A 22,765-nucleotide genomic window follows, 5' to 3' on the forward strand; every position below is an offset into this window, starting at 1 on the left:
GCTTTTCAGTCAAGAGTGAGAATCCAAGGTATGTGATCTTTAGCTACATGCCCCCCCCCCCCCCAAGTCAGCTTTGCATAATTTGAAGCTAACTTCTTTAACTTATGGCCTGAACTGTGTCTTTTCTAGAACTACAGCGTGAAGACATAAGCAGTATAGAAATTGTAGGCGGAGCCACTAGAATCCCAGCAGTGAAGGAACTAATATCTAGGTTCTTCTGTAAAGATATAAGCACTACGCTGAATGCAGATGAAGCTGTCGCAAGAGGTTGCGCATTACAGGTATGACCGTTAAGATCCTAGTCTGTCGTTTTACAGCATACACTGCTGGAAATTGTTCACTAACCAAAAGTCAAAGGATGCTACAGCTTAAACAAAATGTCCCTCATCTCAGGATTTAAGGTCTTCATACTAAGCATTCGTTCTTTCTTGCACTATCATATTCACTAATCATTTAAATATTCGTTGTAGTTGTCACATTTGGTAATAATTATGAGAGTAATGACGGGAAGGATTGTCTTGTGGTTAAAGTACAGGAGTGAAAGTCAGAATATCTGGGTTTTCTTCCTAGTTCTGCCACAGACCTTTTGCTCTAATGTGGGTAAATCACTTCCTTTCTCTGCAAAATAGGAGTGTTTACCTCTCACGGTGTTTTTGAAGCTTAATTCAGTCTGTTTTAAAAACTCATTGAGGTCCCTGGCTGGCTGTTACTATAATTAAACTTAAAATGACACTCTAGACTTTCTCTCCATCAGTTTAACTAAGAAGATGATCCTTAATGAAAGTGACTTAAAATTGCCCCAATGTTAGTATGTGTAGTTCATTTTAAAAATATTTTACATTCTGAGATAATCACTGCCAACATGCTAGTTTTATAGAAGCGTAACAATGCTAAATTCAGGTAAATGTGTTTCTTCACTAAACTATGTGCATAATCAAAATTTGGTCTCTCTTCTAGTGTGCAATTCTCTCCCCAGCATTTAAGGTGCGTGAATTTTCTGTCACCGATGTTGTTCCTTATTCAATAAATCTAAGATGGAAGTCCTCTTATGAGGAAGGAACTGGGTAAGTTTACTTTGAAAATAAAAGTACACAAAAAGACTTGATGGTGTGGGAAGATCAAACCTGCAAACACCAGAAAATAGCTCATCTACTCTACCTCTTATACTGTATTGTCATTAATCATTTTGCCTCTGGAAGTTGGAGTCACATACCATTTTACTACCAGTTATTTTCAGTCACCCCATGTCACGGTGTTCTGATTTTGTTTACCATAACTTGGTTAATTTTAACTTTGTATACATTAAAAAGCTTTCTACCTAGAGATACATGTAAAATGTAATATTGTCAAGTTGGTGGTTGAGTTTGTAGCTCCCATTCTGTCTTTAAACTTCAGTTAAGTTAGAGAATGCAGAATAATTTTCCAGAGCCAAAGCAAATGCGTATTAAATGTTTCATTTGTTTGCATGGATGTTCACAGCTAACATAACAAGGTTTAATATAACTTGATTCATAGCATTATATAAACTGTTACTTGTATTTACTTGAACACTTTTTATTTCTATAGGGAATGTGAAGTTTTCAGTAAGAACCATGCCGCTCCATTTTCAAAAGTTATTACTTTCCACAAGAAGGAACCTTTTGATCTGGAAGCATATTATACCCATCCAAATGAAATACCTTATCCTGAACCCAGAATAGGTGAGAACAGATCATAGAAAATTACATTTTAAATAATCTTTCGTACACCTTTCTAAAAAAAGATTCATTCCTTTAAAAAGTTTATATAAACCACTGAGCCAAATGTTTTGGCATAGATTCATAGAAATGAAGAGCTGGAAGGAACCTTAGTGTCAAGTCCAGTCCCTCTCGCTGTGGCAGGACCAAGTAAACTTAGTTCATCCTTAATAGGTATTTTGTCCAACCTGTACTTAAAAACTGTCAGTGGTGGAGATTCCACACCTCCCCTGGAAGCCTATTCCAGAAGTTAACTACCCTTATAGTTAGAAAGTTTTACTTAATATCTAACTTAAATCTTCTTTGCTGCAGATTAAGTCCATTATTTCTTGTCCTGTCCTCGGTGGACATGGGGAACAATTGAACCTCATCCTCTTTATAACAGCCCTTAACAATTCGAAGATTGTTGTCAGGTCCATCCTCAGTGTTCTTTCGTCAAGAGTAAACATGGCCAGCTTTTTTAACTTCTCCTCATAGGTCAGGTTTTCTAAACCTTTTTTATCATTTTTGTTGCTCTCCTTTGGACTCTGTCCAATATGTTCACATCTTTCCTGAAGTGTGGCGCCCAGAATTGGACTCTTGCTGAAGCCTCATCAGTGCCAAGTAGAAAGAGACAGTTTTCTCCCGGGTCTTAAATATGACACTCCTGTTAATACACTCCAGAATATTAGCCTTTTTTGCAACTGCATCACTTTGTTGATTCATATTCAATTTGAAGTGTGAGAACCCCTGTACTAGATGATTAAACTAGAAACTTTTTCCACTTGAAGTCTTTAGCACTTGTAAGTCTACGATTCCTGGAAGTTATCAAAGTAAGTCAGAGTTCTAGTAAATAGGACCTCTCTAGATTGGTCAGACTTGTATGCGTTAAGCTGTCAGGAACAGTGAATGTGGGTCTAGATGATAAATTCAGATATTCAGCTGAGTCAACAGGTCTGTAGTCATAGAAAAAGGTTGATACACCCCTTCTGGAGGCATGGAGATCTGGAAACTATGGCTTTGACTGTGGATGCAAGTGGTGAGCCTGGGCAATTACCACAGAGATGCTGATGGCACAGAGAAGTCTAAACTGACATCCAAAAAACTGATGTACTCATTACTTTGGGGGCATATCTCTGTTTGAGATTTGCCTTATATTTGGTCTTAAGTCAGGGGTTCTCAAACTTCATTGCACCGCGACCCCCTTCTGACAACAAAAATTACTTCATGACCCCAGGAGGGGGGACCAAAGCCTGAGCCTGCCTGAGCCCCTCTGCCCCGGGTGGGGGCAAAGCCCAGGCCTGCAACCTGAGCCCCGCCACCCAGGGCTGAAGCACTTGGGCTTTGGCTTTGGCCCTGGGCAGTGGAGCTCGGACTTCAGTCCTGGGCCCCAGCAAGTCTAAGCCAATCCTGGCGACCCCATTCAAAGGGGGTTGCAATGCACTTTGGGGTCCTGACCCACAGTTTGGGAACTGCTGATCTAGTAGCAGTGCACTCCCTACTTCAGCTCCAATTCAGTTCCTCCTTATCTGTTAAAATTCACTTAGCAGCCGTATCAGCTTATCGCAATCTAATTGAGAAGACTATATTTACTCATGACATACTAAAGAGATGTATGAAGTTGTCTAGAGGGGACCATCTGTTTAGTAGTTAAAGATCCAATTCCATTAAGTGTTCGTAATCAACTCAAACTGGGAAGACTCTGAGTGAAGTTTATTGTTTCACCTGTCAGTCAAAATAGCATTTGTTATAGCTATAACGCCTGCTAGAAGAGTAAGCAAACTCATGGCTGATCTGCCTTCGGTTTTCCTCAAAGACAAAGTGATACTCCATACTCATCCTAATTTTTTGGCTAAGGTGATAACTGGTTGAGAAAGAAATCATTTACGTAATCTGCCAGTGTCCTTTTCCCATATGTCAAAGTTTCACAAACTAGTTGCTAAAAATGCATTACCTTTCTATCTAAATTTCTTAGTCCTGTTTAGAAAGTCAGCAAATTGGTGCGGGGTATGTTTTTCTTTTTGGGGATAATAAAGGCAGTGGGATGTAATTGCGTGCCCTGTCTAAGTGGGTTAGGTAGTGTATAGAGGAGAGCTATAAAGTTTTCTCTACTCCTGTGCTAGTGGGAATTGGATTACATTCTACAAGGGCAAAGGCTGCTTCAATGGAATGCCTTAGGCATGTTCCCATATTTTACATATTCCCACTTTTACGAAGCACTGTTTGTTAAAGTTAGCATTCTGATCAGCAGAAAGAATGGGGAGTACTTGTGGCACCTTAGAGACTAACAAATTTATTTGGGCCTAAGCTTAGTAGCACTGTACTTCAGTTGCTGTTTAATTAGGATTCTGGATCCTACCTTCCTTGGATGAGAGTACTGCTTTCTAAATTATCCCAGGAGTGGGAATGGAAAGATGCAACTTGAAGAAATGAAGGTTACTCACCTGTAACCAGAGTTCTTGAAGGTTGACTATACATTTACACTCCCTATCCACCTTCCCCATTTCTTTGGAGTCCTAATTATCATCTTGGCTCTGAAGAGGGGTAGAAGGATCTGAGATGGCCAGAGTACTCCACACTCTTTTCGTAGCCTTGCCCTCAGAATGTTCAGGAACAGGGAGGAGAAGGTGTTGGACAGGATTTCAGAACACCCCAATGAGCACTGATGTGAGAAGTTTGTGCAGTTCTGACAGTGGAATCAGCACATGCCATGAATGGAAATATGCCAGAGTCCATCTCAAAGAACTCTGATTATAGACAAGAAACCTTAAAGAGCTTTGTCATTCACTCATCTTACTTGTGCTCATATTTTCTATGCCTGGTGATCTTATATCAAATATAAACTTTTGTGAAAGACTGAGCAAAACTTATTCGGCTCATAGATAGGGTAGAGTGAGAATGGGGAACATATTCAGAAGACTTTTCTGTGCATGTATAAGTAGAGCAGCTGAATTTGAAACTTCATGTCAGTCATCACCAGAGTAGCAGCCATTTGGTAAACTTTCTTGTTGCGTGCGGGTATAGCTTGAAGATAAGGTAAGCAATTAATATCCACATACATCGTAACGATAAGTTTTTTGAGCCATGTTATTGCCTGTGGCACTAGAGTTGCTAAACACTGTAATGCACCTTACTCTTCACCTAAACTAGTCAGAAGCCAGTACAGGTGAACAAAAGGCATTGTGTCCCTGGGAAACATGCCCATAATTGAACCAGATTCTGCACTAGCTGAATCTTTTTCAGTTGCAGCCTTCTTTGTCATTTCCATAATGCAATATTGCAGTGTGCTCTAAGAGGCATGGAGGTGCATCTCAAAGCAGAATGGTTGCAATTAGAGCTGAATGAATAATTTGCAGAAAGACTTGATGGAATTTAGCCCACTCTTCCTGCAAGCAACGATATTTTAAAAAAAAAAAAAAGTGAAGGAAGATCTAAGAAAATGGGGTTAAGTATATTCCTCCAATCTTCCAGGATAGTAATGTGTTTGTCAATAAGACCTCCAGGGACCTCAGAGCTCAATTGTATCAGTTTGGGGTACTTAGCAAAAGATACTTCTGTATAGTGTTTTACATGTTAATATCACTGTACAAACTATTGCAATGTCTCATGTAAAGAGATCCTCATTTTACAGTTGAGGAGACTGAGACACATTTTTGAAGTGACTTTCCAAGGTGCCACAGTCAGTGGCAGAACCAAGATCAAAATTGAGGACTACCTGATTCCCAATCCTGTGTGCTCATTTTCTCCTTAGATCCATTGCTTCTCACAGAATATAGACTATGGAGTTCTTCAGTTATATATTAATTATATACAGGAGAGAGTGTACGACTGAAGTTCCTGCATTTGTTAAAGGAATGTCTGGGGTAAATTAGACATTGTTCTAACTACTGAGTTACTCCTCTAAACCTACAAATACTTGTGTTTTGGAGAAATCTTTCATGGCCTTTTAAAGTGCTTGGCAGTGAAAGCAGATCTGGGGAATATTTTTGAGGAATGATTGCCCCTCTAGACTTTCCAGAAAACCAGATTAATCCTCATATGCTGCTTTTTTGTTTAGGGCTTTTCGCTATACAGAATGTTGGTCCTCAGTATGACGGTGACAATTCCAAAGTGAAGGTTAAAGTACGTGTCAATGTACATGGAATCTTCAGTGTGGCTAATGCATCAGTAATAGAGAAGCAAAATGTGGAAGGAGATCACAGTGATGTACCTATGGACACAGAATCATTATGTAAGAATCAAGGCAAAGATGATGAGCTGGTATGTAAAACTTCTCCTTGTAATTGCAACAAAAGAGAATCAAAGCTTAAATCGTAGTTAAGTCCAGTCTGCTACTTTTGAGTGATTTATTTTCCCTCTTTCATTATTATTTGTTACAAGAATAGACTGCATCATCAATTACTCATATGTGCAGCTTTCTGTTTAAGTAAGCAGTAATGATATGTTCAGAGCTACACAAGACACATACCTTTCACTCCACATGGAGTTTACAGTATAAAAGACGAATGAAAATAAGATTCACACAGATACCCATAGAAAAGTGTTACATTTTCCTCAGTTTTTTTTATCTTCTGCTAATGCTAACAGTTTTCAGCATTTTTTAATATTAGCATTGAATGGCAACAATTATGTTGCTTTTGAAGGAAAGATATTTAATTTCCAACAAACTTTATAAAACACTTCATAAAATAAATTAAGTACTTGTTCAATGAAGCTTACTAATGAAAACAGTTTTAGGTTCTGTGCATCTTATGGAAAATCGCTATATTTCATCTTTTAACTACAATCAGCTAAACTTTAATTTGTTTGCATTTTTTCATTTTATGTACTTTAATCATGAAAACCTTTAAGTGCAAACTTGCTTGCATGACTGAAAGATGGGGAAATGTTACAGTATTTTAACAATTTTATGCCATACTTAATCACTGATACTGAGGAATTGGCATTGTAAACTTTGTGATATACTAGTCAGTGACATAATCCCCATAAGACTTGGAAATCAGCTCAAGTCTTCATCTCAGTTCCATTACGCCAGCATGTCCTAACCTTAAAAGCATGCAACCCATGGAGGACTCCAGACTAATCTTTAGGGAGAAGAGAATAAGACAGTTGCATGACACTGGATCGTCTACAATGCACAACTGCAGATCTGCACTTGTTGGTAAAGCAATGGGTAAGCTTAATCTACCTTTCTTTCCTGCTCCTGCTGTGGTCTCTTCTAGAGATAGTTACAGGAACAGCTTATATGTACAGGACTACAGTCTTAACTAAGTTAGTCCATATTTTTGCCTTTGTTCTTGGGATCTATCACTTGGCTCTGAGAGCGCATGTCCTAACTACACAGGTGATCCCAATGGATGTCAAGAGCTGCCTTCTGGCAACAGGAAAAACTCTCCCACTTCTCCTTCACGCTATTGCTCATTTAATTTCTGCCACCTCTAATCTTAATCTCTAATCTTTTCTTCCTTCTGATACTTGCTGCTTGCCAGCTCTCTAGCTTCTATCTTCAACTCCACCCACATTTTATTTTTTGACCCTCATCTTACTCTGCTAATAGCCAGTCGTGGCTCTTGCTTTGCATTGACTATTTTTATACTTGTACCTCAGCTGAAAATAATGACTCGACTTCCTGCTATTCAACTATAAGTTTATTTACCCCTGCCCATTCTGTTTGTTCCTTCTATTCTGCCTAAGGTGCTTACTAAGCAATTCCTGTGTTCTGTGACTGTTATGCTTTCGACTGTTACACTCCTGGTGACTGTCTGCAAATTTCTGCAGACCATATTGATCCAGTCAGTCAAGAACTTTCCTCTTTTTTCTCCATTCCTGTATTCCTTGTTTTGAATGAGGTGCCCCTCCTATTATCCATCTGTGACCATTCCTCTTCAACAGTGCTCCTTTCTCTCTGACTTAAAACATGTTCGTGTCCTGCTAACTAAAATTCATCATCCACTCATCTGTCTTACCCACTGACACTTCATATGAAAGATTCGTGAGCATACTGTATTTTCACTGTCTTGACTTCCAATCCAGTTTCCGCTCTCTCTTCTCCAGAGAAACTGCTCGAGGTCACAAGCGAACGTTTTGTAATAAAGTCAGACTTCTCTGTACTTGGCTTAATCTGGGCTCTGTTTTTGCTTCTGCTCATTTTGTACCTTATCCTTTGGGTTCTGCAATGGGGCTTGACATGTTCTGCTGTTGCTCTAGTATCTCTGGTTCCTTTCTTCCTTGGCATCCCTCAGATTTCTTTTTTTGGTATCCTCCTTTTTTGTTTCCATTATCTGCATTTTTTCATTGATGCTTTGTGTTGCAGTCCCCACAAATGTAGCTCTCTATCTTCAGTCTCTTCCCCTCCATTCAACCTTGCCTCTCCAACTGTGGCGTACTTCCTGCAATTCCTGTCATCATATTAAACTTCCTGTTCTTCTCCAAAACTGTCACTTCTCTTTATCACCATTTATAACTCTTTTCCCAGTTAGACTCAACTTCAGTGTTCTTCGTTTTCTTCTCCATCCAGGCTTTTGCTAAATTCTGGTGGTTTCCTTCTTTCACTTTTCTGAAATCTACCCTCTATTCCCTGTCCCTGCTGGTAAAATCTTGGTCTGTGCCTTGATCATAAATTCACCTGGGGTACTCCAGACCACTTCTTATGTCCCAACATCTCACGTTCTCAAATTGATCTGCCACCTTCCCCAGTGTTGAAGCTAGTTTTCTGTCTTCCAGAAGATTTGTGCTAATTTCATTTTATCTCATCCTCTTGCATTTTAACTTGTCTGAATTTAGTTGTGAGCTCCTCAGTATAGGGACTTGTTTAGAAGAAACCTTCTCTTCCAATCATCTATATTTCCTCCCAGGATAATATTTTTCTAGTTTTTCTTACTTAGTTCATTCAACCTTTGTTTTTATGAAGGTTAGAACAAGTGGTAGAGCAGTTAGCATTACATAAGCATGAGGGCGCTTTTTTGTGCTCTGATAACTTGAATGGGTTAATATTTTAAACTTACAGTATACTTCTCAAGGAATACAAAAGTGCCTTTGACACATTTTTGAAGACACTTATTAATAAGTAAAATGGAGAAAGTAATGGAAAAAGCCATGGCTGACATTTCCACGTAATGTACTATATGTGGAGAATATTCAGAGTAATAATACACTGTGCTCAATACAAAAGTAACCACTTTTATTCCTAGGCTTTCTTCCATGACAATATTTCTGTTCTTCCTAATTTGTCTTCTGTTTTTACTATGGTGCTTGTCAGCAATTCTCTTTCATAATTGAGGATGATACCCTTGACTCTGAGGATAAGGTTTGTGATGCATATATGCAGTATTCTTATAATTAGCTGTTTCTCTTAAATATAGAGAAGGTTCCCCCTTCCCCTTTTTCCAACTGTTGCCTTTGGTAGTCCATGTGAACAGTAAGAACAGTAAGTTGAAAACTGCGTTTCTCTTCTGAAAGGACAAGTCTAAGAACTTGGCAGAAGTAGTCTGCTGCTGTTTTAAAGTATATTGTTAGACAATAGTTTAGCAAACTAAATTATTTCATGCTCGCAGTGGTTGCAGCATATATGCTGGTACCTAAAATTTCACAACAAATCTTATTAACATATAGGGAAATAATTGAATTAGTCCATCTGCATTTTTCTGTTGCTGTCAGTTACTAAAGAGAAATTTAAAAGTAATTTACTTTGCATTTATGTGTATTCTGAGGCAAATCCAGGAATTTTATTTTTTTCTAGGAATTGCTTCTGATATTCTTATAATGGCAAATGGTAACTTTCCTTTAAGTACAGTATGAAAATTTAGCAATCTACTGATACTGAACTCGCCACTTAAAATTTAAAGGATTCATTTTAAGCAAACTGAGTAAATGTGATTAGTAAGTAAATATGCATTTTGAATTCTAGAAACAGTATTAGTCATTTTTCCTATATGTTAGTGCTATATAACTTTGCTTTTATGGCTATCACTTCCCCAATATTAAAAACTGTAAAATCTTCAATAAATGTACGTGCATTACAACCACAAACACAAGGTTTTAAAATCAGACAGACTTCTGTCTTGTGCAATTCTGGGATTTTAAAGTACTTGAGACTCCAAACTTCAGTTTGAACTCTGAATGTTATTGCTGCTGTTTGTTTTAATTCTGGTGTTTAAATAGTTGAGTGCATGTGACAATTGAATAGGAGACATTTCTGCTGAGTTAGTATACATTGTGTTCCCTGTATTATTATTAAAGGTGTTTACATGACAACACAATCTTTGTTACTAAACAGTTTAGTTGCTGGTTGAACTGACTTCATGTGTTGAATAATTGTTCACAGTAATTGTGATGTCCTCATTAAAATTCGAATCTAGGAATCAGGAATAGATGAACTAATCATAGGGCTGTTACTTAGAGGAAAGATACAGGGGAACAAAATCGGGCAGGGGGAGAATCACATACTTGTTTTAAAAAAAATGATGCCAGCAACTCCTAGTAATGTCTAAAAATAGTTCTAATATGCTACATGAGCTGCATCTTGACATTTACAAATTTAAAAAGAAATTATTCAGGGAAGGTACATAAAACTAGTTTTCACGTGCTAATATCATGGTCCTGCCATACTTGCTGATTTTCATACACCCGAAAAGTGTCAAAGAGGAACTGTACAGGAATTAGTGAGCTTGATAGTATATAGTAGTTGTAAAGCAGGGGAGAGTTAAGACCCCAGTTGACATGACCTTTTTCAAAGGGGTTCATATTTAGTTACCTGCCTTTCAGGAAGAAATTAGACCTAAACTGGGATGATGTACCCCACCTTCTTGCAAAACTGGTTTTGAACAAGTGCTGATCTGGTATAGTGGGTTGTCCACCCACCCAAGAACAACTAGTGTTAGAAGCTCTTGGCAGCTTCCCCTTCATTTGGAGCAAGAGAGGCTGTATACAGGACAACAGTAGCATGCCCAATAAGTATTGCAGTAAGACTTTGACACTAACACTGGAAACTAGTTTCATGGTCCTACTATGACTATATACGTAAGTAAAAATTAAGTCAATGAAAATGTTTTTTCACATTGGATTTCGAAGTGTAAACTTGTGATGATGCAATATATCTGATGAAGTTCTGACTGTTCCATAGAGAATCTTTTCCTCTCCTACCCATGTTGGTGTTGTGTTCTTAAAATAGTCTTTTTTTCTATTCCTTGCTTACAACTTACTTTCAATTAAATGTGTGCAAGTACTGCGGGCTTATTGTAACTTTGTCACAAGGCACATTCAAAATGACTATTTCAGAATATTTTTTAGCTTTAAAAGTTCACATCTTTTTCTGCATTAAGTACACAGAGTAAGACTGCTTCAAAACATGTCACTTTAATTATGTTACATATGAGGATTTTGTCCTGTTTTTAAACTAACAGACTGCACTGTGTTTTATAATAAAATGCTGATCTGTAGTAGTTGACTCCAGTCAGAAGAACATCTTTGAGCAAGGTTGGGTGTTCAGTTATGTTACTTTCTCTTCCTAGGATAAAATGCAGGTTGACCAAGAGGAAGGCAATCACAAAAGCCAGGCAGAACAGCCAAGCCAAACAGATGAGGAAAGTGAACAACATGGAGGAACTGAAACAAAGGTTTGTATCAAGTATCGATAAAGGAAACTTTTGTGAATTTGTCCATATTGATTTTTTTTCCTGTCTTCATGACCATTCTTTGCTTGGTATTCCCATAAATAAGTAAATCTATATACACTTCCCAATGTACATCTCATCAATTGAAGTACAAGGGATTATTCTAGGAGTATCAAAACTATAATTAGTAGGACTGCCATGGTACAGTTAAACTCATATCTACATCAAAAAAGTGTTGAAAAAAGTTGTCATTTTTAAGACTTCAGAGAACATTTCCATAAAGTTGACATTAAAGAAATAATGGGATTCACATTGAAGCTGTGACAATTTTTTTTTTTTTTTTTTTTTTTTTTTTTTTTTTGAGACAACGGATTATGGAAATACAGGCACCAGAGATTTTGCTGCAACTAATTTAAAGAGCTTTTGGGCTGATTTTCTTTTCAAGCAGTGTTTAATGTAGTCTTACTGCCTGATTTTACATCTTTGTCAAATTCGATATAAGGCATTGCTAGTGTTCCAAAAATTAATAGTAATGTTAATTTCATCATTTCTCATTTTAAAATTTACTATAGATGTTTATTCTTGAACTCTGCCTTTTAGTGCAGCAGCAGCAATTTTTTTCAGTTCTTTCTTGGCTGTTTCATTTTCATGTTTGGCATTCTCCTTTTTTAATCACATACCTTGGACTACAATAGAAATGTTACACAGAGTGTCAAATAGTTCTCAGAATGTAATTCTTTCCGTAGACCACTTCAGGAGACAAGCCAGATCATCTAGCCCAGCCTGTTAAAGCTAAAGCGAAGATCAAAAGTATTGAACTACCTATCCAGGCTAGTCTATATAAACAGTTGGGGCAGGACCTTATCAATAGCTACATAGAAAATGAGGTAAGTGCGTAGTTCCTTGAAGATTCACTCATATTCAAATCTCCATGCAAAGAATTCTTGTCCAAGAAATAGTTGGTAACATACACTAGATTGTTTATGAATTAAATAATTTAAAACTACCAAATTTACTTGAAATTTCTATAATATCACTAAAAGAAAAGGAGTACTTGTGGCACCTTAGAGACTAACAAATTTATTAGAGCATAAGCTTTTGTGAGCTACAGCTCACTTCATCGTAGCTCACGAAAGCTTATGCTCTAATAAATTTGTTAGTCTCTAAGATGCCACAAGTACTCCTTTTCTTTTTGCGAATACAGACTAACATGGCTGCTACTCTGAAACCTGTAATATCATTATTACTGGTCATACCAGTTTTTTCTTTATAAACTGAAAATTCCGAAAGTCTGTGCAGTTCAGGCTAAACCATCGCCACTAACTTTAGTGTAAGTCTCTTTGGTTGGGGATCGCAATGAAGCTAAGAACTTCCAGAAAGAGGTAGTACATTAGAGACAGCTGGTTGACAAGAGCTAGTTCTTCTTGGGGCAAAGGTAGAATTGACAAGGATGCAACTTTTTTCAGTCTTTAGGTTTTAACAGAGGTTTCATCTTCAGCTATCCTCTTTGTCTAGGAATTGCGGGGAAGAAGTCTAGAAATGGAATAAATTGTGATCTCTACAAACAGAGTTGCTGTTCAGAGGATCATTTTTGAGCATGTTAGGAATTGTCATGCCTTGAAAGGCAAAATAATTACTCATGACTTGCAAACCATTGTCCAGCCTCTTGTCTGCAGCACTCTGCAGCCCCATGCCAGTATTCTTCAGCTGAAGAAATGCTTCTTGATCCCATCAATCTGTAGTAATGCCACTCAGCTCCCAAATGAGAATTCCTTTTCTCTGATGTGCTAAGAGTGCAAACTTTTGCCCTTCAATAAAGATACAAGTTCCTTTAGGATGTTAACTTGGATTAGAAAATAAAATTGAGAGGTTTGGAAGCTTCTATGGGGAGGAAGAAAGGAAGAGGCAGAACTAAGCTGCTAGAGGTTGCAAAAGTAGAAAATTATATCAATCTACCTGCTTCTCTGTGCTAGAAGGGGATACAATCAGATTTCACAGCTGCAACTTGGTCAGGAAAAAAAAAAGAGCAGAGACTATTTATGTGTAGGCAACTCTGCAGCATAATTCAATCTAAAATGCTCCAAAAATCCTAGTTGCTTAAACCAGTGCTTCCTCAAATGGTCAAAGCCCCCATGTTTATAAGGCGATGTATTACTCAAGTTCAGGTCATCCCCAATTTGGATCTTTATTAACAAGAGTATCTGTTATCTCATTGTCAGTCTGATAATTGTTCTCTATTAGTGATCAAACAGCTAGGCAATGTAAAACCTGTTGCATTTCAGAATTGTTTCCTTGTGTTGCTACTAAACAAGCTCTGAATAACGCCTATGTTGAAACAGAAGTCACATTAGCTCGAATCTGAAAAAAATCTAGACAGCTAGGAATAGCTTGCTACAGGATAACACTTAGATTTCTAATATGGCGCTCTTGATGTTTCTGTGCATCAGATTTAAAATGATTTTGAGCTTTTTTTTTTCCTTTCTTTTCTTCTTTCCTCACAGGGGAAGATGATGATGCAAGACAAGCTAGAGAAAGAAAGAAATGATGCTAAGAATGCTGTTGAAGAGTATGTGTATGATTTCAGAAACAAGCTGTGTGGTATCTTTGAAAAATTCGTCACTGAGGAAGTAAGAAGCCAGATATAAATTTATAACCGTTCTAACGTTGAACTTATTATTTAATACTGAGTATGGTACGGGTAGGAGCTATATGAATTAAGTACGTACTGCTTTTCCTTTTGGGCTTCAGGTTAATTGCAGGGAGAAGTGCACTAGCCTTAAAACATAGGCATACTAACTATCCAAGTCAGTTCAGTTTTGTTCCACTTTAACAATCACGAGTCTACTGACCCTAGTTCTGTGTGAGAGAATTCTCTAGATGGTAAAGGTTTGTCAGGTATGGAGGTATATCATCCCGGGGTCTAACTATAGTCAGGCTCCAGTGTCACTTATCTCCATGATAATCTAGGAAAACATGACAGATCTGTTAGTATTTGGTCCTGAATGGAGTGAGTAGGTTTGAGGAATAAAATGAGAAGTGTCACAAACAAAGCTTGCCAATCTTGATATCTTTAACCTCACTTTCTCCTTAGCCTGGAAAGGTATTTCATATTGAAAAAAGCTGTTGTTGGGTTGGTATGTCTTGCAAGCCCAAACCAAAAGTGCCAGACAGAACACCACTTTACCCCTTCTGTGTCTTACCATGTGTTCGAAGGCAGCCTCCAATGTTCCTTGATTATCTTATTGTGGTGTCCCTGTGTCCAGTAGCTGCCAAGATAGAAATCAACTACAACTCCCAGGCAGCCGCTTTGGCTAACAGCGACACTAAACTTTAAGTGTTGATACCAAAGCCTGCTCCAGTGGTTATTGGGAGCATAACTGATGAATGCTGTACTAGACCACAAGTACAGGTGGTGCAAAGACCTTTGAAGAGTAAATTAAGGGAGAACGAGGCCTCAGTTTTCTGCCAGACAAAGTCCAAAAATCTTAAACTTTTTACTGTGATGAAAATACTGAACCAAATATTGTCAATATCTGCTTTTATGCATCAACAAGGGAGGCTGTAATTTGGTAAAACCACACTACACAAGTTACATATAAGCTTTGTAGCTAGCTAAAGTGTAACTTATTGAAGTACTTCTGTTTAAACTCTTGCCCCATAACCTTCTTGTGTACAAATATGCTACCAAGGAGGAGAAATCCAAAATTTCATTACCAGTATTCAAAAGAGAATATGATTGTATCACTATATATAACCTAGGCTTGAAATCCTGGCTATCAGTCTTTAGTTTCCCCCACTTGATTTTCCAGCTAAAAATGAACTGGCATGTGAGCCCCAAGTTTTCTTTCATATTCAGTAGATTTGAATGAATTAGGACATTTCCGTATTTGTCCTGCTACCTCCTAAATTCTGTTACCTTAATAAAGAAAGAGAGCTCTTCTGAATGACTTTTTTTCCTATAAAAATCTTAACTTGCTTTCTAGGAGTCCGGTAAACTAACCTTAATGTTGGAAGATACAGAAAACTGGCTTTATGAAGATGGGGAGGACCAACCAAAACAAGTATATATGGATAAACTTCAGGAATTAATAGTAAGATTATTTTTTTTTTTGCTTTTACAGAACAGTTTTTTTTTTTAAAAAAACCTCATCATTAAAGATGAAATACAGCGATCCCTGTATCTGAGCATGTTTAATCCATTAAAAAAGCCCTTTAAGCATGTTCATGAATACTGGTATCAGGGAGTGATTAAGGATTAATGAAATCTTAAACTAGACACCCACATTTGCATCTGAAAATGTTTATGCTGTCCTGTGCAATGATGATTAATTCAAATTTAGTGTACCACATTTGTCTAATATTGTCGTTGTATTTGAAGATTACTTCATACCTTGATTTTTGTCAATTTTTTTTGCTACCAGTTGAATGGCACCAGTAGGTGCCATCTGACCAAGTGGCACAAGGCTTTTCTGTGACTCTTGTCGCTACTTTTCCAGAAACTGCTGGGTAAAATTTAAATCCAAATTTTTAGAAGGTCTTGTTAAAAACACTTTCTGTGTGATAGCACCTTAAGATGGCAGTCTTCATTTTCTTTAATTCCAGTGTGCTCATAGCTGAAATCTGCTTTGCTGCTAACAATTGCATTAGGTGCCTCAGCAATGATTTCTAACATAATTTTTTACCTTTCATAATTAAAATCTTGGACACTTAACTCTAACCTCAAATTGAAAAATGCTTTGTTCTCAAATAGTTTAGTGCAGGGGTCGGCAACCTTTCAGAAGTGGTGTGCTGAGTCTTCATTTATTCACTCTAATTTAAGGTTTTGTGTGCCAGTAATACATTTTAACGTTTTTAGAAGGTCTCTTTCTATAAGTCTATAATATATAACTAAACTATTGTATGTAAAGTAAATAAGGTTTTTTAAATGTTTAAGAAGCTTCATTTAAAATTAAATTAAAATGCGCAGCCCTGCGGGCAGCGTGAGTGCCACTGAAAATCAGCTCGTATGCCGCCTTTGCACACATACCATAGGTTGCCTACCCCAATGTAGTGAAACTGTTGATTTAGTACTCTGCTGTTATCGGTTTAGTGGCCAAAAAAAATTTAAGCCAATATGAAGAAAAACGTTTACAAAATCTTATGGGCAGATGGTGAATTCTGAAAAACGGCTGCTGCACTGAGCTTTTGCTGATTGCAATAAGCCAACTAGAGAGCTAGAGAGATGGGATTCAGACTGTAATTGTCCTGGAAGACTGAGACAGTAAGCACTTTTTTGCGACTGGGAGAGGTGTTGTAAAGATGGAAACTGTAGATTCTGGCAATTTTCTGTTTCCTGGAGTTATTTGGCTTGATGCCTACTGAATGATTACAAATCAAGTTGTGACCCGTCCCAAACAAAAGTGTTTTACAAGGATATCAACTTGAAATCTAATACACTTCAAAAGTATGTTAAAAGTAACTCCATATATTACCCCAGCCAACTTTTGTGGCACTCAAATCCTGTTTCCTTATTTCTTAGATGGTTCTTTTCCCCACTATATAAGGATCTCACAATATTAGTTTAATTGCAATCTCTGGCAAAACATTTTACTGCAGGATATTCACGCAGATAGGGACAAAGTATATTACCCTACTGTCCCATTCAGTCACTGAATTGGCTAAGCATAAATGTTGGCAGGGGAAAGAACAGCATAATTAATTGTGAAAGTGCAGTTTTGGAATTCTTCAGAACTTAATTTAGTTCTGTTTTGGAGGTAATTATACAATGTGCCATGGTCTTTGTGTTTTATACTTACAGAAATTTGGTCAGCCTATTCAGGAAAGGTTCATGGAACATGAAGAGAGACCAAAAGCTTTAAATGAGCTGGGAAAGAAGGTCCAGCTTCTAATGAAAGCAGTAGAAGCATTCAAAAATAAGGTACAAATTAATACAGTTGGGGAATGGGGGGTTATCTAGGTGAGTAAACAAACTTTAAAAAAAAAACTAAGGGTTTGTCTACACTTAATGCTGCAGTGGCACAGCTACACTGCTGTAGTGCTTCACTGAAGATGTCATCTATGCTGACAGGATGGCATCTCCACTTAGCCTAGGTAGTTCACCTCCCCGAGAGGCAGTAGTTGTTGACTGGAGAAGCCCTTCCTTCGACATGGCGTTGTTTACAACGGGAGTTAGGTTGGTATAACTGTGACACTCAGGGTTGTGAATTTTCCACATGCCTGAGAAACAGTTATCCTGACACAAGTTGCTAGCATAGACCAAGCCTAAGTCCAGGAATAAAGTTTTCAAAGGCACTTGGGTGCTTTTAGAAATACTATCCTAGAACTTGAGGAAAAGGGGTTTCTTTGTATCAGTCAAATGAAATAATTCAAAATTTCAGTCTTGTACTTAGTGTATTTTAAACCAGTTTATATTAAAATAAGTGCATAATTCATATAGCAGTTATTAATTTTGTTAATCACCCTTTTTAGTTGGTGGGGATTGCCAAAGTGCATATGTTAAAATAAACTATGGAATTATAAATTATGGAAACTAGTGTGATATATTGACCCATATTGGGCTCTGAGTTAGCTAAACTACACCAAGGAACAGCTAATTGTAAATTTAGAGAAAAACACACATTTATATTTTGCATTTCTGTAGAGTGCTGTCTATAAGACTATCTTGAAGCACTTAAATGTGAACAAAGATGAAACCTCCCTGTAAGGTTTTTTTAGATCCAAAACTTTTCTTCCCTCTGAACTTTAATTCATGCATGGATTTATCACAGAAATTATTGTGCAATCCTGTTAAATATTATAGACTTCTTTTATAGTATATGTAGAATATATAACTTCTTTTCAGAGTGAGCCCCATAAATTCATTGTGGTGTTTTAAAACAAAATACTTTTCTTCTTAGGATGAAAAATATGATCATCTAGATCCTGCTGAGATGGAGAAAGTTGAAAAGTATATCAGTGAAGCCATGAATTGGATGAACAACAAAATGAATGCCCAGAATAAACTAACTCTGATTCAGGATCCAGTTGTGAAGGTGGCAGAAATACTAGCAAAATCTAAGGTAAAGCAGCATAATTGTACCTATGACATCCTTAACATAAGGAAGTTGCATTAATCTCAGGAGAATGGAGAGCAAAATGGGGTAGAGGAGATTAGGGGCATTCCTTACTTCTGCTAATAGGCTTTCTCCTGGTCTTGACCTAGAATAGTAAGTCTCCGGGGTTTTTTCCACCAGAGACATGAATGGGAGGGGCAGTATCTTTATTTAGTGTCTTAATCAATCCTACTCTTAGTGATATGGAATTAAATATTCTCAAATATTACTCTATTTGCTTTACAGCTTAAGTAGTTGGTATTATTTTACTGCATCAAGCTTTATATAAAATTGCCAGCTTTACCAACAAACAATTTCAAAGCTTTTCAGCTAACTAGAGAGAGAACATCCATCATGCAGGCTTTTCACACTTTAAATTCTAAAATAAAATCAGATTCCATGGAAAATCTGAAATAAAGGCCCCCTTCAATTCTGTTGTGCTAGATAAATGGGAACTTCTCAAATGTATTCCTTAGTACAAGTTTTTAAATGCTTGTTGCACCACTAAATGAACATACTAATTTTTTTTCAATCCTAATATAATTAGGAATTGGATAGTTTCTGTAACCCTGTTATTTACAAGCCTAAGCCAAGGATGGAGCCCCCAAGTGAAGCTCAGACAAAAGCCAATGGTGAACACAACGGACCAGTGAACGGACAGAGTGGTGTTGAAGCAAAATCTGATCCAGCGAAGGACAAGTCTCAGCAGACCAAACCATCTGGAGAAATGGAAGTGGACTAAATTTTACGTATTTCTTTCACTTAATTAAAATAGTGCAAGTAACTACAGGGTCCATTCTTCTTTTATGTCGGACACCACTACAGGTGTTCAGTTATTCTTAGCTAACTTTGTTCTTTGCAGTAGTTTTGAACGTGTTTTATATTGAGTGCCCTCCAATGTTTATTTCCATTGCTGCTGCTTATGTGGATCTTTAGCCGAATATAGATTGTAAAAGTCAGTTTAAGCTTTCCCAATGTATTTTATATCAAACATACAGAATTGATATACAAATAGCAACAATCTACCTTATTTAAAGCTTTTATTGTGGATAAACTTCAGTTCCTTATTCAGAAAAGGACACAGTATTGCACTACTGATGCTGAAGTGTAGATTTAATTGCATCTTTATTTTGGAAAAATATTGGAATTGAAGTGGTGTAAATATTGCCACTTGAAGCACTGACCTTTTTTCTAGTTATTGTACTGTTATTTAAATATTAAAATAGAGGTTAGCTAGCATACTAGTCCATCTTGTTGAAGAGAACTGTACGGTCTTTATATTTTTTCATATAAAACATACAAGCTTAGAAAAGAGAATTTTCTTAATTTGAGAATTAAGGACAATTATAAAATAATACTGGTAAATTGGCTTTGTCATTTGTTCAAAATAATATTCTTGGTTGGCCTCTTCATACACTTGCACCAAATGTACCTGTGCTCTTGATAGACAGGTACTAGAGTTACAGCAGTATGCAAAGTTAGTCCTTGCCAATTCTATTTTACACTTTCAAGAGGTTTTTTTTTTTTTTTTTTTTTTTGGTACTTGTTACTTCTGGTTTTATTGGCTAGATTTCCTATCAATTAAAACCAATCCATGTTTTCCTCAAACAGCACATCTTATACACCCTTACAGGAGAAAGTTTAACAAAACTCCAAACCCTAATATTGCTTCATAAACTGGCTTTTAGCATAATTTTGAGGTGTGGATTTAAATCCTTTACATTATTGAAAATTTGAAATGAAAGCAGAAGGGATTATTTACACTATAATTGGCAAGTGATCTTTATGATGAGGGATGTTAATAGGCAACAAGTACATAAGTTATGTGTAGGAGATGTATCATTCCTGCCAAATCCAAGCAGATATAGAAGTGTTGAGAAACCAAGGTTTATTTCAAATATATATGAGACTTAAAATGAGATCAACCTATGTGAATTTAAAATAGTAAAAATCTACAGCCTTGTCCAATATAAGTTTGAGATTTTATAATTAAAAAAAATGGCACCACTATCAAAATAGTCCATAATAATGAGGAAGACATGCAAAGGGCAGTCATGACTTGCTTTCAAAGGTTGTCTTGTTGAGCTAGTGGGGAAAAACCTCTAATCTTACACTTTTTTACATTAACCTAGGAAACAGTTTAATTTGAAACGGGAGTAATATGTTTTGAATCAATCTTTGGTGAATCCTTTCCCTAAATTTTTCTAAGGTAAATTCTGACATGATTAGATGGTCACTGTCATAGGCAGTGTTGACACTCAGGGAAGTGCAGGTGTTGTAGCACTTTCTAAGGGAAAAAAAATCCCTACTAGGGACTGAGATGAGGCCATAAAAATGTTATCCGCCTGTGATCAAGCCCAGCTCCAAATAGTACATTTAAACCACTTCGTCCCATTGTTTTTGATCACACATTACAAAAGTAAGTTGTTCAGTGTCTTTATTCTGGGTTAAGCTTGTTACTGCTGTAGACTGACTAAGCAAAGATGTAAACAGATGCCCTAAAAGAGAGATTTGAAAGCCTGACAAGTGCTTACACATTCCATTGGTATATTAAGGAGTAACACATACACAAAAGGGGAAGACGGTACCCCAGACTGTGTATTATGACTGCAGTTCTTTCAGGAGAACTGTCTGTCTTTTGTAGGATTTGATAGTTCATGGGGTCTTGACAAAACTATACAACAGAAGACAAAAATACTATCTTCACGGTCAAAACAAGATTAACAAATTACATAAAGATGTACTGCTCTATAAATCACAGCAATAATAATGTTGATGTAATACAAAAGGTTAACATGTAGGTTTTCTGCCTTAAACTTGTTAATAGTGACCGAAAGCAGTCTGGGATCCTGAATCATGGTAAAAAAAAATGACTCGCATGTAAAGTGAAACTTTACATGTATTTTACTGAAGGGGAATAGATTTTACCATTTTTGTCTTTAAGACTTCAAAAATTCAGATCTTAATTGCAAAATCTTAATTCCCCCAAGATGAAATAATTGACCTTATTTAAATTTTAACTGTCCTTCTGAAATAGGATTTAAAGTAGTTTTTCCACACTTCCTAATGTTCACACAGTTGGTCTCCCACCCCCACAGCTACAGTACTTCCTGTTCCTAAGTTAACAAATGTATGACAACATAGTTCAGCTTTGCATCCCAGTTGTATCTGGCATGGCCTTACTTCAACCAGTACTGACTGGTATTCCAAACTGCTAGTGAGCAGGTATTCATAAAACATACACTCAGCTGTTACCAAATAAGCCAATAATATGTCACAATCTGCTATAATATGTCAACTTCTGAATATAAGGAAATTAACTAGGAGGTAAAAGTTCATTGAGGGGAAAAATACCTGTCAGAGGCCTTGAGACAAAGTAGCAAAAAAGATGCCATACAAATGTAAAAATGTTTGTATGGTTTCCAGATTGATTGATTATAAAAGTTTTTATAATCAAAGTATAAAAGAAAGAGGCACTTTATATATAAAGTATAAATGTAAGGACAATAAATATTTGAAGGGTTGTACGAGATGATCTTAAATTGACACGGTTCATATATAAAACAAAATTATGTAGAGTATTCTAAACACTTTCTGCTACTTACCTGTGCTCTCCCTTAGTCTTTTCTAGGTTTATGATGGTAACAGTCTGCAGAAAATAAGGATATTATCCAAAAGTCTGTCAACACTGGTACAACTTCTAGATTTATTCCATGAGTAGCAGTTGGGTTACCAAGAGTTAAAGTTCACCCTTCTGACAGTCTTGGGTTAAAACTTGTAGTCTCTGACTTTGAAAGCTTCAGAAGTGTATTGTGGATATTATTGATATTCTAGCAGGAAATCTTACCCTAGCACAAGTTTTGCAAGGACTCCTTGAGATTCACAGTATAACTGCTAGTAATAAAAATGGCCACAAATTTTTCAGAATCCTTTATATTGGCACACTTGCCAACCCTAAGAACAAGCTATCATCTTAGGCAATGTGATACACGATTAGAATGATACGCTTGTTTGAGTACACAATACTAGCAATAGTGTATTTAGACTGTCCTGGCCTTATGTTTGTGTTTATGCAATGAAAGAAGGAGATGGCTAGAACTTAAATGCTGGCATCTTAACCTTGATTTTTTATTGTAGTTCACACATCTGATCTGTTTTAGAAGACCACTTAAGTTATTTCCTGCAAGGGAAAAGGCAGATGCAGCAGTGCCTTTAAAAATGGCATGGACTTTCTAGATCCAGTGTCCAGGGAGTCTGTTTTATGTATGTGGAAATAGATGCATCAAAAAAAGTGAACAGAGAATGGCTTTCAAGAACGATCTTGATTAAAGTTTATTAGCTTAATTCC

The 22,765-nt window shown here is 36.8% G+C and overlaps 1 protein-coding gene across 1 annotated transcript in view; it reads left to right on the forward strand.

Annotated features, from left to right (window-relative positions):
• The window catches only part of HSPA4L (heat shock protein family A (Hsp70) member 4 like), a 58,537-nt gene extending 38,755 nt beyond the window's left edge, over nt 1–19,782 (forward strand). The window contains exons 9-19 of the mRNA XM_038398883.2: nt 130–281; nt 958–1,064; nt 1,567–1,700; nt 5,773–5,975; nt 11,225–11,329; nt 12,073–12,213; nt 13,828–13,953; nt 15,310–15,417; nt 17,124–17,243; nt 18,223–18,384; nt 18,965–19,782. Of these exons, the coding sequence (XP_038254811.1) occupies nt 130–281; nt 958–1,064; nt 1,567–1,700; nt 5,773–5,975; nt 11,225–11,329; nt 12,073–12,213; nt 13,828–13,953; nt 15,310–15,417; nt 17,124–17,243; nt 18,223–18,384; nt 18,965–19,159 (1,553 nt within the window). The 3' untranslated portion in view covers nt 19,160–19,782. The remainder of the gene's footprint in view (nt 1–129; nt 282–957; nt 1,065–1,566; nt 1,701–5,772; nt 5,976–11,224; nt 11,330–12,072; nt 12,214–13,827; nt 13,954–15,309; nt 15,418–17,123; nt 17,244–18,222; nt 18,385–18,964) is intronic.
• Nucleotides 19,783–22,765: the final 2,983 nt, after the last annotated feature.

Source organism: Dermochelys coriacea, chromosome 4, assembly GCF_009764565.3.
Source record: "Dermochelys coriacea isolate rDerCor1 chromosome 4, rDerCor1.pri.v4, whole genome shotgun sequence".
Classification (NCBI taxonomy): domain Eukaryota; kingdom Metazoa; phylum Chordata; order Testudines; family Dermochelyidae; genus Dermochelys; species Dermochelys coriacea.